This window comes from Festucalex cinctus, chromosome 1, assembly GCF_051991245.1.
Source record: "Festucalex cinctus isolate MCC-2025b chromosome 1, RoL_Fcin_1.0, whole genome shotgun sequence".
NCBI classification, from domain to species: Eukaryota; Metazoa; Chordata; class Actinopteri; order Syngnathiformes; family Syngnathidae; genus Festucalex; species Festucalex cinctus.
In genome coordinates, this window is record NC_135411.1 from 25796789 (window position 1) to 25814977 (window position 18189).

The 18189-nt window shown below is 43.3% G+C and overlaps 2 protein-coding genes across 3 annotated transcripts in view; both read right to left on the reverse strand.

The window, feature by feature from the left end:
• Positions 1–7480, reverse strand: part of ankrd12 (ankyrin repeat domain 12) — a 43324-nt gene extending 35844 nt beyond the window's left edge. The window contains exon 1 of one of the 2 annotated variants that reach the window (XM_077525794.1): positions 6952–7480. The gene's annotated coding sequence lies outside the window, so the exon portion shown is untranslated. The remainder of the gene's footprint in view (positions 1–6951) is intronic. The other variant, XM_077525795.1, reaches the window with a different exon arrangement.
• A 1694-nt stretch (positions 7481–9174) lies between these two features.
• On the reverse strand, positions 9175–17383 carry ndufv2 (NADH:ubiquinone oxidoreductase core subunit V2). Its single transcript, XM_077525797.1, has 8 exons — positions 17232–17383; positions 16932–16985; positions 15209–15271; positions 13614–13730; positions 13366–13534; positions 11504–11613; positions 9421–9497; positions 9175–9346 (listed from the first exon to the last, which is right to left on the reverse strand). The coding sequence occupies exons 1-8, from the start codon at positions 17271–17273 to the stop codon at positions 9253–9255; spliced, it is 726 nt and encodes a 241-aa protein (XP_077381923.1). The 5' UTR covers positions 17274–17383; the 3' UTR covers positions 9175–9252.
• Between the last annotated feature and the right edge of the window lie 806 nt (positions 17384–18189).

Below are 18189 nucleotides of genomic sequence, written 5' to 3' on the forward strand. Positions count from 1 at the left end.
TCAAATTCAGATAAAAGCCTAAAATTATATATGAAACTTATTGCATGTCTTTGCGATATGCATATTGCATAGGCCAAGATCTTGGTATTTTTTCGATATATTGTGCAGCCCTACTTTTTACGAATATGTTTGCGTTAAATACTGTATCGGGCATTTCGGACAGTCGTGATCATCGTGACATATCGCGTGCATAAAATTAGTGATGCACGATATGAAAAATTTCAACCGATACCGATAACCGATAATTTCCTGCTTTGTATGGTCGATACCGATACCGATAAATTTGTTTTTTTTATATTCCATATAGCCTTCATATAATCTGCAATTTGTTCATCCAGGAATGGAAAAACTGATGTTTTAGTAGCTCTGATTATGACAGCAAACAAATGTGTCTCTTTCAAATGTGTATTTTCTATATGAAATGGCTAACAGATAATTACACAAAATAAAAAGTTAGTTTTTAAATTAATACAGAACTACAACTGGTTTATCTGGAAAAACAAAACATTCATGTATGTATGCATTATGCAATAGAAATGCATTTATTCAACCCTAAGTGCAATAGTGCATGAGGATGAGGTAGATGAACGTTTGGTAAAATTATATGCGTTGACATTTGTCAACCTTAATTTAAAAAAAATTGAAATAAAGTAAATACAGAAAATTGGTATTGCAGCAACACTTGTGGGTGGTTTTGTTGTTTCCCGCGGTCCCATGAGGGAAACACAGACTGCAAAATAATAAGTAAATAAGTAAATAAATAAGTAAATAAATAAATAAATACATAAATAAATCAGCAAGCTGCTTACATTCGCGTGTTGTGTTGTGTTGTGGCTTGGTTACAGCCGACAGTAACTGGCATTAAATAGTTAGTTCACTGCTTGGCTTGGCTTTAAAAGTTAAACATAAAATAAGATATGATACGCATCCTTAAAACCCCCACCCCAAACTGCGGTGAGACTTACTGTAGTGTTAGTCCATTCTTGTCAATCAAGCTGTGGCCACTTCGGAGGATGCAACGTGGCTCCAAATGTGCTATTAACTTGTAAAAAAACGGGTCAGCTACAAAAACAAAACAAAAAACAGCTGCTTGTCTAGCGCTATGAAAGCCTTAACTTTGCCTTTAGATTTGTTGTTTCTGCCTTGCTGGCTTAACTTAGCGCTGTTAGCATAGCAACATTAGCTGCTACAGCTGTGCCTCATTCACGTTCGTTCAAAACGGCTCTGCTCCGCTTTCTCTCCTCTGTGCTTGCCAAAAGTCGTCTGGATGGTAATTGTGATTCCGCCTTTAGATTTGTTGCTGCTGGCTTGTTAGCTTAGCGTCGTTAGCCTAGCAACATTAGCTGCTGCCTCTGTGCCTCCTTCAAGTTCATTCAAAACGGCTCTGCCATGATAAAGGATTTTCAGGTGAGCAAAAGCCTTCTTTCCCCCTCTTTGAATCCTTGCTGAAAATGTTTTGATCTTCTACTATGGAGAAAAACCACCACACTGGTGAGGAGGACATGTTGATTGCTACGTGCTAGTCTAGACAGCAGTGTGGGGCGGACCAAGCTTCAGTTAAGCCATTTTTTTTTTTTTTTTTGAGATGCCGGTCTACAAGAGCGAGAGGCGTGATAGATGATGTAATCAGCGCAACATGGTCTATACGAGACGTAAGCAGCGCGACTTGGTGTATTGTAGGGTCCTCACGTTGCAAACAGTGTACAGACTTTTATAGATGTATCGGACCTTTGTATCGGCTAAAATATACATATCGGGCCAATGAAAAATTAGGTCATATTTTCCCATATCGGCTGATATTGTATCGGTCCGATAAATATTGTGCATTCCTACATAAAATACACATTAAATAACAACAAAGAGACTAACGAGGAATTATCGCATCCCACTGCGGACATCATAGGTGTAATTTCGCCTTAGAACAAAGAAGCACTTCTTCAAAAACAGTACAGCAACAGAGGACTCGCCAAAGATTTGTTTCCAATCGAAAGCCGGATAAAACTGGGCAGATCCAGCCGCCGGCCAGTCGAAGTAAACATCCGGGTGACTTTCACTCTGCTAAGCTAAGCTACATGTCGTGTGCTAAGCACGCTTTAGCCCACATTGGAGTGGCCACCCACCTCCACTGCCCCACCCCATATGGAATGACATGAAAACTGATGTGCTGAGGATTTTACTCTGAACAGAGTTGGCGCATTATTTGGGATCGAATAGTCTTTTTCTTGCCAATTACGTCAGCAAACTCCCATTGACGATCATGAGACCAGGATAATGGCGTTCCCCATGGTACATTCGAATTTTGATACTTAATCCGTTATATATATATATATATATATATATATATATCCCCTCCGTGAGCCGGCACCTTAACGTGGTGGAGGGGTTCGCGTGTCCCAATGATCCTAGGAGCTATGTTGTCTGGGGCTTTATGCCCCTGGCAGGGTCACCCATGGCAAACAGGTCCTAGGTGAGGGGCCAGACTAAGAACGGCTCAGAAGACCCTTATGACGAAAACGAACTTTGGAGACGCGTTTCCCTCGCCCGGACGCGGGTCACCGGGGCCCCCCTCTGGAGCCAGGCCTGGAGGCGGGGCTCGCTGGCGAGCGCCTGGTGGCCGGGCCTGCACCCATGGGGCCCGGCCGGGCACAGCCCGAAGAGGCAACGTGGGTCCCCCTTTCAACGGGCTCACCACCGGTGGGAGGGGCCAAAGGGGTCGGGTGCACTGTAGGCTGGGTGGCAGCCAAGGGAGGAGATCTTGGCGGACCGACCCCCAGCTACAGAAGCTGGCTCTTGGGACATAGAATGTCACCTCTCTGGCAGGGAAGGAGCCCGAGCTGGTGTGCGAGGCCGAGAAGTTCCGACTAGACATAGTCGGACTCGCCTCCACACACAGCTTGGGCTCTGGTACCAGTCCTCTTGAGAGGGGTTGGACTCTCTTCCACTCTGGAGTTGCCCACGGTGTGAGGCGCAGAGCAGGTGTGGGCATACTTATTGCCCCCCGGCTCGGCGCCTGTACGTTGGGGTTTACCCTGGTGGACAAGAGGGTAGCCTCCCTCCGCCTTCGGGTGGGGGGACGGGTCCTGACTGTTGTTTGTGCATATGCACCAAACAGCAGCTCAGAGTACCCACCCTTTTTGGAGTCCTTGGAGGGTGTGCTGGAGAGCGCTCCCTCTGGGGACTCCCTCGTCCTGCTGGGGGACTTCAACGCTCACGTGGGGAATGACAGTGAGACCTGGAGGGGCGTGATTGGGAGGAACGGCCCCCCTGATCGGAACCCGAGCGGTGTTCTGTTATTGGACTTCTGTGCTCGTCACGGTTTGTCCATAACGAACACCATGTTCAAGCATAAGGGTGTCCATATGTGCACTTGGCACCAGGACACCCTAGGCCGCAGTTCGATGATCGACTTTGTAGTCGTGTCATCGGATTTGCGGCCGCATGTTTTGGACACTCGGGTGAAGAGAGGGGCGGAGCTGTCAATTGATCACCACCTGGTGGTGTGTTGGCTCCGATGGTGGGGGAAGATGCCGGTCCGACCTGGCAGACCCAAACGTATTGTGAGGGTTTGCTGGGAACGTCTGGCGGAATCCCCTGTCAGAAAGAGTTTCAATGCCCACCTCCGGCAGAGCTTCTCCCTTGTCTCGGGGGAGGCGGGGGACATTGAGTCCGAATGGGCCATGTTCCGCGCCTCCATTGTTGAGGCGGCCGATCGGAGCTGTGGCCGTAAGGTGGTCGGTGCCTGTCGCAGCGGCAATCTTCGAACCCGCTGGTGGACACCAGCGGTAAGGGATGCCGTCAAGCTGAAGAAGGAGTCCTATCGGGCCTTTTTGGCCTGTCGGACTCCGGAGGCAGCTGACAGGTACAGGATGGCCAAGCGGAACGCGGCTTCGGCGGTTGCTGAGGCAAAACTCGGACATGGGAGGAGTTCGGTGAGGCCATGGAAAACGACTTCCGGACGGCTTTGAGGAAATTCTGGTCCACCATCCGGCGTCTCAGGAGAGGAAAGCAGTGCACCATTAACACTGTGTATAGTGGCGATGGGGTGCTGCTGACCTCGACTCGGGACGTCGTGAAGCGGTGGGGGGAATACTTCGAAGACCTCCTCAATTCCACCAACACGTCTCCTTTTGAGGAAGCAGAGTCTGGGGACTTTGGGGTGGGCTCTCCTATCTCTGGGGTCGAAGTCACTGAGGTGGTTGGAAAGCTCCTCGGTGGCAGGGCCCCGGGGGTGGATGAGATCCGCCCGGAGTTCCTAAAGACTCTGGATGTTGTGGGGCTGTCGTGGTTGAGACGCCTCTACAACATCGTGTGGACATCGGGGACAGTGCCTCTGGATTGGCAGACCGGGGTGGTGGTCCCCCTTTTTAAGAAGGGGGACCGGAGGGTGTGTTCCAACTACAGAGGGATCACACTCCTCAGCCTCCCTGATAAGGTCTATTCAGGGGTGCTGGAGAGGAGGGTCCGTCGGGAGGTCGAATCTCGGATTCAGGAGGAGCAGTGTGGTTTTCGTCCTGGCCGTGGAACAGTGGACCAGCTCTACACCCTCGGCAGAATACTCGCGGGTGCGTGGGAGTTCGCTCAACCAGTCCACATGTGTTTTGTGGATTTGGAGAAGGCGTTCGACCGTGTCCCTTGGGGAGTTCTGTGGGGGGTGCTTCGGGAGTACGGGTTGCCGGGCCCCTTGATCGGGCTGTTCGGTCCCTGTACGACCGTTGCCAGAGTTTCGTCCGCATTGCCGGCAGTAAGTCGGATTCGTTTCCGGTGAGGGTTGGACTCCGCCAAGGTTGCCCTTTGTCACTGATTCTGTTCATAACTTTTATGGACAGAATTTCTAGGTTGCAGCCGAGGCGTGGAGGGGTTCCGGTTTGGTGGCCTCAGCATTGCTCTTTGCAGATGATGTGGTGCTGTTGGCTTCATCAGGCCGGGGCCTTCAGCTCTCACTGGAGCGGTTCGCAGCCGAGTGTGAAGCGGCTGGGATGAGGATCAGCACCTCCAAATCCGAGACCATGGTCCTCAGTCGGAAAAGGGTGGAGTGTCGTCTTAAGGTCGGGGATGAGATCCTGCCCCAAGTGGAGGAGTTCAAGTATCTTGGGGTCTTGTTCACGAGTGAGGGTAGGATGGAGCGGGAGATCGACAGGCGGATCGGTGCAGCGTCTGCAGTGATGCGGACTCTGTATCGGTCCGTCGTGGTGAAGAAAGAGCTGAGCCAAAAGGCAAAGCTCTCGATTTACCGGTCGATCTACGTTCCAACCCTCACCTATGGTCACGAGCTGTGGGTCGTGACCGAAAGAACGAGATCCCGGATACAAGCGGCCGAAATGAGTTTCCTCCGCAGGGTGTCCGGGCTCTCCCTTAGAGATAGGGTGAGAAGCTCGGTCATCCGGGAGGGACTCAGAGTCGAGCCGCTGCTCCTCCGCGTTGAGAGGAGCCAGCTGAGGTGGCTCGGGCATCTGGTTCGGATGCCTCCTGGACGCCTCCCTGGGGAGGTGTTCTGGGCATGTCCCACTGGCGGGAGGCCCCGGGGACGACCCAGGACACGCTGGAGAGACTATGTCTCTCGGTTGGTCTGGGAACGCCTCGGGATCCCACCGGAGGAGCTGGTTGAAGTAGCTGGGGAGAGGGAAGTCTGGGTTTCCCTCCTGAAGCTGCTGCCCCCGCGACCCGACCCCGGATAAGCGGAAGAAGATGGATGGATGGATGGAGATATATATATATATATATATATATATATATATATATATATATATATATATATATATATATACACATATATATATATAATCTTTGTACACAATGTTTAATGCAATACTGGAAAATGATTAATAAGTGTTGTATCGCTTTTGAACTGTTGAATATGTAACATTTTTATTTAAGTAGGTTGATGTACGTTCATGTTTTGACAAAGAGGGACATCGTATCAAAAGGAAGAGCTTATTTTCATGGTCTAGCTAAAAAAATACAAATATTTCTGTGGATGCTAATGCTGTTGAAAAACAGTGCCAAAGCTTGTTTGGTGTCTAGAGAAATAAAGCAAATTCCATAAAGGAAAAAACAGAACAATTTGTTTTGATTAATATCATTGTAATTTGCTGTTTTGTTCTTTTTTAATAAGCAAAGCAGAACAAATCGAAATTGCCATGTTGCCCAGCCCTACTTTCAACCTTGATGGTTTGTGCATTTTTATTGCCTCTGAAGTGACAGTTAAGAGTGCAGGCAGACGTTTTGTGTGACTGGCAGCCATGTAAAACAGACAGGCGCCTTTTGTATCAGGAGGCAACACACCCCCAACATGTCACAGCCAGGCTGAACTGACTGCCTGGGAGGATCCTGGCTAATCAAAATCACACTCCTGTTATCCAGTAGTGTATTTTAAATGATTTAAAACGATATTAATTTATAATTTGTCAATAGGTCGGCACCCACCCTAAACACAAGTACAGGGTTGTGTTCCTGAGCCTTAAAATGTCCACTGAGTTGGCATTACCGCGATTGTAATAACACTCCGAATACAGCTAGCATGTTACTACAAGGTCGAGTATGTTTGCGTGTGTTAAACATGAGGGCAAAACAAGCCCAGCTCACCGAGACAAAAGCCCCACCACCACCACCGCATACCCTCACCAGTGTATCCCCCCGCACCATCCCTCCTCCTTCCTCTCGTCCCCAACTAGGAAGCTAACTGAGCTAGCTCCACGACTTCAACCCAGCCAGGAGACATTTCACCCTTACATGACAGCCATACTTCACCAGATATCCGTCTCGCTAGTTACGGTAGGTGCTAATGAATACAAATGACCATACGTGGCACTCCTACGTAAGACGACATGAAAGGACGTTCCCCACACGTACGTTACGTCAGTTTAGCTTGGCGCTCAACACTGGGCTAACAGCAACTAGCACGATTCTGCCTCACCGTCCGTGGGATAAACAACAAGCAGCGCACCGCCTTACCTTTTACGTTGGCCGCCGTCGATTCATCAGTGCCCGTGGGTGTCTCGACGTGAAACCGTTATTCGTTCGCTCTTCCCCCCCACCCCAACCCAACCCGCCCCCGCTTCCAAAAAGGGGGAAAAAGCTCGGACGTTAACCGTAGCCTACGGCAGTGTGACGTTCCTCGCCGCCTTTTGAAAACATCGCAGCCAGTTTGTTCGTCCTCTCCAGCCGAGAAAAGACCAGCATAAACACGCCAGCGGGCCGTCTGATTGGCCTGTGGGACACACGTGACCCAGCATGGGCCCTCTGATTGGTCCGTGAGAGTCCATGTGACCCAGCTCCAGCTTGACACCGAGCTTAAAAGGTTCTCCAGCCCTGACTCGGAGTTGGCTGGGTTCGGTCCTTGGTGGTCTTGATGACAGTTCAATACGGCACAGTACGCGCGAAGGCTTTTTAACCGCGTTTACTCGGCGTAAAACGTTGGGCTGGTAAGAACAATCGCCGTACTGTTGCGTTCTGCTAGCTTAAAGGGCGCAAATGTGAATTTTTGTAGGGGGAGGGTGAGAAAGGAAGCGCATTGACGTCATTAGTGTTACGATGGAGAACCTTCTGGATTTTTTTCTTAAACTGTACTTTTAACTTTTCCCTCGCTTCACGTTTTACTAAACGCCATCTTGATTCCGTCAAACACCGTCAAGGCCATTTTTTGAGTGGAATCTGTTGCGCAGTGACATTTGCATCAGCCGCATGCGCAGAGCTTCTTATTGATGGTATTTTGCGCATGCGCCCCGATCATGACATGTTGCAGAGCAGGCTTTGGAAATGGCCAAGAGAGGCGTGCGGGGGGGAAGGGCTCCACTCCCCGGCGAGACACGAGAGCGCCACCCGGGCCAATGATGAAAGTGACAGCTGCGCGTGACAAAAGGCGGTTGTGCACAATGGCTCCCTTTGATTCATGTTTTTTTTTTTTTTTTTTATTTGTTAAAGGAAGGCGGCTATGAACTCGTCGTTTCCATTCATTGGGTACATAGGTGCAGTACACACTTTAATTATTACAGCTTACAGTGAATAATGCCAAATAACTTGAGTCAAGAACAGACAGTGGATCAGAAAGAAACATGGAACAGAAATTTAGTTTTAAGGATGCAAAATAAAAAGCAGGTCTGAAAAGGGAAATGAAGAAAGGACATGGGTGGAAAAACAGGTCTGAGGTGGAAGTTCTGGAAGGAAGAAAAATGATTGAGGTGAAAGGCAGACAAGTGGGCTTTAAACAGAGAGGACTGATGTGAGGTTGCATGTATGGTGTGTGAGGGAAGGAAAGAAGCAAGAACAAAAGGAAACAATAAGCCACCATGTGGATGAATGATGGATTCACTTTGTGTCCATAACTTATATTGTGTTTCACCTCACTATTTTTTGTTTATTTTGTTTTTTTTAAGCAATTAAAACATATTGTTCTTCTACTAAGTCAACCATGTATATTAGCTTGCATTAGTTCTTTATTCTAATCTAAAATCACCATTCCTTCATTGTTTGTTGAGTTCGGAAATATGCTCCAACCACACTGATTCAATCTCGGACCTCTGGGAAACTCAGAACGATGTTCAAATGTGCCGTTTAGTTATTCACAGTGCGCCAAAATATGGAGTACCGGAGCCAGTGCGTCAGGGAGTAGTAAACATTTGAAGCACACGCTGGTGATTATAGGCTGCGTTCAGAAATTGTGAGTGAAGTGCACTCCTCCAAAAGCACATAAATTTAACGTTATTAATTAAATGCTACGTTTAAGTTTTTCTTTTTATCTTAACATGGCTTACCTGTATCCCATTGTGGCAAAGGTAGAATGCTGACAGGTTAATGCACATTTTTCTTTGTCTCCATCTTCGTCAAACTTACATCAAAAGTACAAGGATTTACAGTGCCAGTATTTAATCTTCATTTTGCACATGAAAAAAAAAAAAAAGTAACATGTTTTAATGGAAACCATGTTTGGGCTTTAGTAATAACTTAATAGAGGCATAAAAAAAAAAAAAAAACTCAACTTAGTGGAAATTCACCTATCGTGGGGTATCATGGAACATATGACCTGTGAAAAATTGAAGGAACACTGTACCTACTTTTAGCCTACCCTGTATATTGTATGCTAGTGTTAAATATTTCTTTTATATTTGCTGATTTAAAATGGCTTCACATTGCACTAGTCAGACAACACTGTGGTATAATGAAATAAAACTGCACAGGTACAGTCATTTAATTTATTTACATAGGTTCCTGTCAAACAAGATTACCGGGTACTTATGGACAACAAAGCAGAGTCTACTACAGGTCCGGCCTTACGCCAAAACCGGGCCCTTTAGGAGGTTCTGTTAATGAAGTCAGTCCGCCGGCAGGCTCGCAGGAGAAACGGCCACTTCTACAAAAAGAAATCCAATAAATAAATAAATTCTCAGTTAGTCCGGATAAATAGGTAAAGAGTTAGGATTTTACCTGGGCCCTGGTGGAGGGACTCTGCCTGCTTGTAGCTCATCAATAATATGCTCCATGTCTTTTGGTGTAAGGTCCTCCTGGGAAAAGAAGGAAAAAAAATGACACTGCTTGTGGAGCATACCTTCACCAAGGCTCACATTTGTTAGCAGGCCACTTCCTATTTTGTAGAAAAAGCTGTGAATGGATGGAGACTTTTATTTCAAGGTGGGCTGTGTCAGTAAATTCAAAGTAACCATTTAATTGACGTGTAATTATTTGAGGCATGGCATTTATTTATGAATAGACCTGTGTGATGTACATTGGGAGATTAAATACTAGGGGTGTTAAAAAAAAAAAATCGATTCGGCAATATATCGCGATACTACAGCACGCAATTCTCGAATCGATTCAATAGGCAGCCGAATCGATTTTTTAACATCCATTTTTGATGGAAAAATATTCAACAAAACGTCTAACTTTCACACCTTAAGCATGGAAGAATGTTATAATGGAACATTAAGCCTTAATATTTTATTTCAACCTTGTTCAAACATGAAAAATGTTACAACCTGTTTGTTAAATACAGTGGCGTACAGTTATACAGTTATAAGACTGAAGTTTCAGATCAATAAATAATAAATTTTCATACAAATCTTACAGTGTACATGTATAAGTTTACTGAATGATATTTTCTAAATCTGAGTAAAATAAATCGCAACAATCCACTTGTAAATTCATATCGGGATTAACCGGTATCGAATCCTATGAATCGTGATACGGATCGAATCGTCAGGTACTCGGAAATTCACACCCCTATTAAATACTTACCACTCACTGTTCAATATTAGTGAAATAAAGCCCGGTTCACATAGCGGGATAATTAGCCAGATTGTAGCCCTGAATCTCCCATCCCGCCCACTGCCTACGCATGTTGTCAATAAACACATGAAGAACACGTGTGGCTTTGTAACAAGACCAGCATTTTTTTGCAGAGAAGCAGAAGAAAAAGCACTAATCACTTCTGCCGTAGACTCAAGATGCATTGAATGAACAGGCACACAGTAGGAAATCACAATTTTGCATTTAAAAAAAAAAAAAAAAAAAAAGCTCAGACAACTGACAGAGTGACAAAAAATAATTCACACTCGACTTATTTTGTTCCCAGTTTGTAGTATTTGATTACGCATTTGACCAATTGGGAGGGGAATGGAGAAGAGCAGAGACATGCATGCATCAAGTATCATATTTATTACATTGAGTCATTGGATTGCTATTATATTACCTATTTTTAAAACGGATGACATCAAATGCAGTCAAATACTGTACTCCAAGAATATGGCATGCAATGTGAAAGCACATACAGTATATATATACAGTTTGCACATAAATTAACATGTACACATCCCATTTTGAATTAATAAAACATAAAGATAACTTGAAGTTCTTTTGTCAGTTTTAATATTGCTGCTTTTGCTGATGTTTTAGATTTTTGTCGAGGTACCTTTACAGTACCGGTATCGAGGTATTTTATGCAGGTATAGTATCTAAGTCCAAATTTTGGTATTATGACAACACTACCTGTTACATAACAAGGTTACCTCAATTTACGAGTGACCCGACTTTTAGGTTTTTTGAGATACAAGCAGTTGCACAGCAAATTCTGTCTCAAGTTGCTCCATTTCATCATCAAATCTATGCGTAGTATGTCTGTGTTATACTGCCCCCTGGTGGCCAAGATGCGCACATCAGAAGGTTCAGCACAATGCCCATTGAATTATCATGATGCACAAAGTGTTTAATTCTTAACATTCTATTAATCTTGTAAATTGTTAAAATTAAAAAAATAATAATTACAAACGTTTTTCTTAGGTGTTTTTTGTGTTTTGGGTGCTGGAACGGATTAATAGCATTTTCATTTCAATTTGTAATACACGTGTTCAGATGCAAATATTGGCACGGAACATATTTCACTTGTAAGTCAAAGGCACTGCTGTATTAGAACTAAAGCTGCTATATGAGGTAATGCGGTATCTTTAAGAGTATGTTTTACAATGTCGTGACACTGCTAATAAATGGGCAATTTCAAAATAGATGTGGCACTCACGTAATAGTTGTCATTGATCTGCACCATGGGCGCGTTGACACAGGCGCCGAGGCATTCCACTTCGATTAGCGTGAACATCTTGTCTGCTGTCGTCTCGCCGACCTTGATGCCTGTATTCACACATTTAGTTCATTAAGGACAACACATGCGAGAGTAAACCTTCCTCCCGGTGATATAAGTATGACCTTCTCACATATATTTTTGTAGAATATATAAATCACTGAAAAATGCTTCATTGGATTGCCTCAAGCTTTGGCGAGTCTGCATGTGTGTGTTTGGGCGTGGGCTGTGGCCGACAGCAGCTCCTGTGTGAGTGTACTCAGTGTTTTGAGTTTTACTATTCTCCCTGTGTTTAATAAACATCTGAAAAGTATCAGTGGCTGTCTTTTACAACACGCAAAGGCATTACATATTTCCACGATAGTGTTCATTTTATCAGACATTTTTAAATTTAGTCTCAGTTTCAATCACGCTTGTTAGTTTTTATCACAGTTAAGTCAACCTTATCCTGTTTTTATTTAGTCAACTATAAATCTAGCATTTTAGTCCAACAAAACAATTTTATTGGTCTAGTTTTAGTCAGGACAATTAACCCCTGTATATTGTTTTTGCAGATAATGAACATTTCAGATCTAAAACTTTCACATAAGATTTGCTCTCATCTTTTTGATGGAAAACAACTTTACACGCAATTACAGTACAGTATATCAACAAGTGGCTATTATGATTCCATGCTACGAACTAGTAAATTAGCCAGCATTAGTTAGTAGTCAGATTAACATTATTGTTGGAACGTTATAGCCATAGGATTAATCTTATGACTATAATTTACTTTTTTTTTTTTTTTAATATACCTGTCACTGTGAATCCACCTCCTGTCTGTCCCAATGTGTTTATGTTGCACTCGCTAGCTAGCTGCAGATTTGATTATCGCTATGTCTCACTGTGACAGATTAGCTGAGACAGGATTTAAAAAAAAAAAAATCATATTTTCGTCTCGTCTTTGTTCATGCACTAAAATGTCCATAGTTATTAGTCCAGTTTTTATTAAGCTAAGTACATTTTTGTCTCGTATTAGTCGACAGAAACGCATACTGATGTAGTCCCAGTTATTGTTTATTAATGAGGGTTTTAGTCTTAGTTTTTGTCTGATGAAAAATGTGCGTTGACAAAAATATTGTTTGTTTAGATTTTGCGGTCTATATATTCCTCAACAAAAATAAAACATCCACACTGTAATGAATGGAGCTACAGCAAGTGAAATGCAATACAGTACAACGGGGTAACATTTCTAACATTTAGAATGGCTATTAGGTAAGAAGTAGATGATATTTATATTTTTACAGGTTGTATACGTCTTTGTTTTTCAAAATCACCCCCAAGCAATTGTAATGGTAATACGCACCTGATATAAAGTACAGTGTTCCCTCGTTAGGTTCCAAAAAATACCCGCAATAAATGAAATCCGCGAAGTAGTTAGCTTTGTTTTACATTCATTATAAATGTTTTCAGGCTCGAAAACCCCTCACCACACAGTTTATACTTTTCTCATCGAGGCATTTACATTTTCTCACATTTCTCTCGTTTAAACATTCTCAATGCTCAAACCTTCATAAATTTTATAAAATGGGTACATTACTGTGAAAAAAATGCATGCAAAAATTGTACTAAGAAAAATTTGCGATACAGCGAGGCCATAAAAAGTGAACCGCATTATAGCGACGGAACACTGTATTTTGGTATCATACTTTGGGGTATTTATGTTTTAAAAAATTAATGTATGTATGTTTTATCCTAAAACTGACAAAAGCATTTCCCCTCGTTTACATGCTCTTGATGGCAAAAGGCGCATATTTCCTCACCCAGCTTGTTCTTGATGGCCTCCAGGATGCTGTCCGAGTTGCACAACATGCACGGCGTGGTGGTGCAGATCTGGATGAAGTACTTGCCCACAGGTTGGCGCAAGAACATGGTATAGAAGGTGGCCACCTCGTACACCCTCATGGGAGGGATCTCCAGCACCTCGGCCACCTGAAAGACGTTTTAAATGAGTTTCCGTGTTTTGTTTTGTTTTTTTAACCACTTTCTCATGACTGTTGGCAAAACTGGCCTTGTTCATGACGCTGACTGGGAGCCATCCATGTTGCCTCTGGGCCAAATCCAATACGGGGATGGTAGCTGCTTGCTTGTGGCCAACCGGGTACATTGAGATGATTGCTTCGATTCTCTATGAACAAAACGTGTGAGGATGCCAACGCAAATTGAGCAAGAAAGACACAAACAAATTCAGCTGTTGCTAAAGTAAGAATTGCAGTAACTACTAGCACGTGTGAACACACAGCGATTATTACGTTATATAACTTACAAGTGGATACACGGGTTCATTGGACTTTCTGCCATCTAGTGGAAGAGCATTTTATGGCAGACATGAGCTCTCATGCCACACTGCCACGGCAAGGTGGTTGTAAATCGCTGCTGCAGTGATACTAGGGGTGGGACGATACGGGTAAACCACGATTCGATACTGTGACAAAATTTGGCTCACGTTCCGAAACGGTTTCTTTTGACAGGCTTAAGCCGGCTCATGTTGACCAGACAATCTGCGACCACGTTGTCCTTGCCAGCAATATGTCGGATGTCCGTGGTGTATTCAAATATGAACGATAGCTGGCGCTGTTGCCGCGCGGACCACGGCTCGGACAACTTCGACATGGAGAAGGTGAGGGGCTTGTGATCGACGAAGACCGTGAACTCACGGCCCTCCAGGATGAAGCGGAAGTGGCGGATCACCAGCCAGACAGCAAGAAGCTCCCTGTCGAACGTGCTGTACTTGCGCTCTCGAGAGACTAACCGGCGGCTGAAAAAGGCGATATGATATGATATCTACGATTTTTTATATATTGTCAAAAGATTTATTTCGCAATATATCACGATATGTGACTGAAAAAGCCAACAAATGCCCATAAAAAGGAAAATGTCTAATTATGCATGTATTCAATGCCAAAACTTTGTACAATGTACAAAGTTCTGCATAGTGCCTCACTGCCTCTTAGTCTTTTAACTGTAAACATTGTAAAATAAGACAAATTAAAGTGCATAAACATTTATAACATAACACTGCACAACTGGACACATTACATCGATATCTACCGTCAGTGTATCGATAATTTATTGCAACTCAGAGCACAACAATATATTGCGATATCGATTTTTTTCTCCCACCCCTAATTGATACCCTTGCCTGCAAGTCCCGGATTGTGGAGTTTTCTGAGACAGGTGAATCCCATTGAGATCATTTGGAACAAATTTCACACTTCAAATGTGAAGTTGACTTCAGTAAGCATCCAAAAGTTGTTATACTACGCGCGTGGCTCATCTAACAGGCTACTGTGAAGGAGCATGTGTATATGCATGCTGTATTTAATAAATACAATAAAAGTAATTTAATCAGAGTACTGTGCTTGTGACGGAATACAGTATATAATTTGGAGCTCTATTAGTTGAAAAGCGACACTTGGGAACAGTTAACTTTTTTTTTTTTTTTTATTGCAAAAAAAAAAAAAAACGCACAATACTTCCCCTTTGTAGTCAAAACGAACTCGCTATTTCTGCAGTTGTTTTGTTTAAATGCAACGCAGAAGTACCATAACGCATGGCTACTGGGTAACAGGAATTCAATTCATGTTACATTTCGGAAATGGTTACCTTTTTGTTCTCCTCTGTGAACTCGAATGGCGTGTCGGCATTGTTATCCGGCGTGTCTCTGTGCTGAAAAAGACAACAGACATCACGGTGCATCCGTTAATTTGTGGAAAAGGACACCCCAACCTCTAGAATGAAACACAATCAGGTCCAAGACGTTGGTTTTCTATACAACTATCTCTAATAGGAAATAATGTAAGAACAATTCCTTGTTTCCATAACAGCTTTATTAATTGCACAGACTATGTTTTAAGGAATACCCTAACACCCAAAACTGTCAATCAGGCGTAATAAAACAATATAAGGCGGCGTGGCTCAGTGTATGGTCGTCTCCCACCACAGAGGTTGTGGGTTCGACCCCATGCCATTGTGACTGCGTCAAAGTATCCTAGAGCAAGATACTGAACCCCCAGTTGCTCCTAATGCTGCGTCATCAGCAGGTGAACGGGTAGTCAAAAACGTAAAGCGCTTTGAGGGCCTTGTAAGGTAGAAAAGCACTAAATAAATGAAGTGCCAAATGCCAAAGTGCCAAATATAAAGTAAAACTATTCACCTTGTGAAGGTGGAAACAGGGAGCATGATGCACTTTCCAGCGTGATACTGTCAACTAACAGTACTTAAACTTCTCTTTAAATTAATGCATGTGTGTAAATGGTATTTAATGGGGTATATGCCACGGAAGAGGCGGGACGTGATTTTGCACATCAGTTTGTTTCCGGTTCGGTTTGCGACATGTGGGCTGCGTCAAAAATAGTTGTGCTTCCGACTTTGTGCCCCTCGGTTGCGTGTTCGCAACCTGGACCGGAAACAAACTGACGTACAAAATCACATCCCGCCTCTTCCGTGGCATATAGCCCATAGCCATGAGAAAAGTGAGAATTTATGGAATGTGAAAACTAGCCCGAATAAAATGAACATGTATTTGGAATTATTTGAAACAAGAGAGAATTGTCGAAGGACTTGGTTAAAAAAAAAAAAAAAAAAAAAAGTTAAAAAAATTCCTGTCAAGGGACAGTGAAACCATGGCTTGTTTCCATTGTGCTGCTTCACTGTTTCCATATCGCAGGCAATAACCTCCCAGGAGCCAGTAGTGGAAACTTGCAACCTTTTGGGGGTTTGCTCGGAGATAACAATCATTCACTCCACCACAAGAATATCAGAAGAAGTCATCAGTGGGCATGGAAAGGACTCGTGCCACAAACGTGTCTGTCTTTTTTCTTTACTTTTTGTTTGTGGGAATATGATCAAAAGTCATAATAGCGCCCTCGGTATAGTTGGAGGGAAAAAAAACAAAAAACAAAACAAAAACCCTGATATCAGTTTCACTGGCATTAAATTGGATGGGCATGCCTATCATGTCAGGAAGCAAGAAAGATCTAAAGGACCAATGCCAGAAATTCGACAGGAAGGGGGAAAAAAAACAAAAAAACAATCCCGGACACAAGACTGGGTGGACATGACTATTTTAATAGGATGTACAAAAAGAAGTTAATAGTAAATAGTTTTAAAACTTGTAGTGCAGTTAAGAATGTTGCTATGTTCATCAAAACATCATCTGTACCGTTATTTACAGCTTGATAAAAGAAACAAACTGAGTTTTTATAACCTGTCCTCTATTGGAAATTTGGGAACAACGTGGAAGTTAGTCAACAGAGTGCATCCAAGGGATTCATCAGAGAAGTTATTTACAAGCGAGTGTACATCCAGCTAGAGAACATGAACTCACCACAAAGATGCCACCAGCTCCTGTGCGAGCAGCAGATCGATGGAGACCCCTGACCTGGGAAGCAGAGAATGAACAGCTGTCCTTGTTTCTGTCTAAAATTGTATTATAACAGTGAAGGTTCAGATTATACAAAACTACTAGTCCTTCCAAAACAGGCTAGCGTGCAAACGTTAGCTGTTAGCTAAGCGGCCTCCAACGGTTTGCCCTTGTGACGAGTCATGCTATTTTCATAACAAACAGTACACGATACTAAAATAGCTACAAATACACGTAAAGTAGCAAATTAATACTTATTCGTACCGTATGCGACACAGCAGATCGAGCTAGAGAGGACAAAAACATCCCGAGGGTTGACGTTGGCTCCCGGTGAGTAGTCAATAAACTGCTCGGACGACCGCAGCTTGTCTTGTGCGAGTCGACGCTTGATTAGAAATGTCTGACGTTTGAGTCTTTCTGCGCAGGCGCAGATATAACGAATCGACCATCGAGTGAAACCCCAACTATGGAAACGTATTTCATTTTTACACGATTAGAAGTATTAATCAACACAGTTTACATGTACATGTGTGTTCACTGCTACCTGACTGTGCTGCCTGTAATGTATGTATGTATATATATATATATGAAGCTGCCTTTAGCCACTATGGTCCTCACCTATGGAATGGCATGCCAGAGAGCATCAGGTCTGCAGAGAATATTTATGTTTTTAAGAGGAGGCTTAAGACTTACTTTTTTAGTTTGGCATTTGATTGACCTTTTTTATTTTTATTTTATTTTATTTTATTTTACTTATTATTATTTTTACTTTTTTATCCCCTTTTATTTATTTAACTTTTAATCTATATTGTCTTGTAGCTTTGTTTTTATTTATTTATTTTTTCTATCGTGTTTAACCGTTTTCTTTTAGTGTTTAAATGTTTTTATTTGGTAGTTATAAAATTTTTAGCTCCAGTGTTTTCTCATGGGGGAGCCTCCACAGTGAGAGGGATGCTTGGTCTTCATCCATCTCACTGTGGATGAACTCCTCCTGGGTGCCTTTCCTTACAGGGTACATCTGTGCCCCGCCATGTTGTGGTTTTCATGTGTTTGTTGGGTTTTGGGTGTGTCTGTGGGTACGATCATGGGGATGGGGGGGCTTTTTCTTTCTTTTATTTTATTGCATTATGGATGTCCAGCACTTTGAGTTGCATTTTAAATGTATGAAAGGTGCTATATAAATAAAGTTGATTGATTGATTGATTGATATATATATATATAT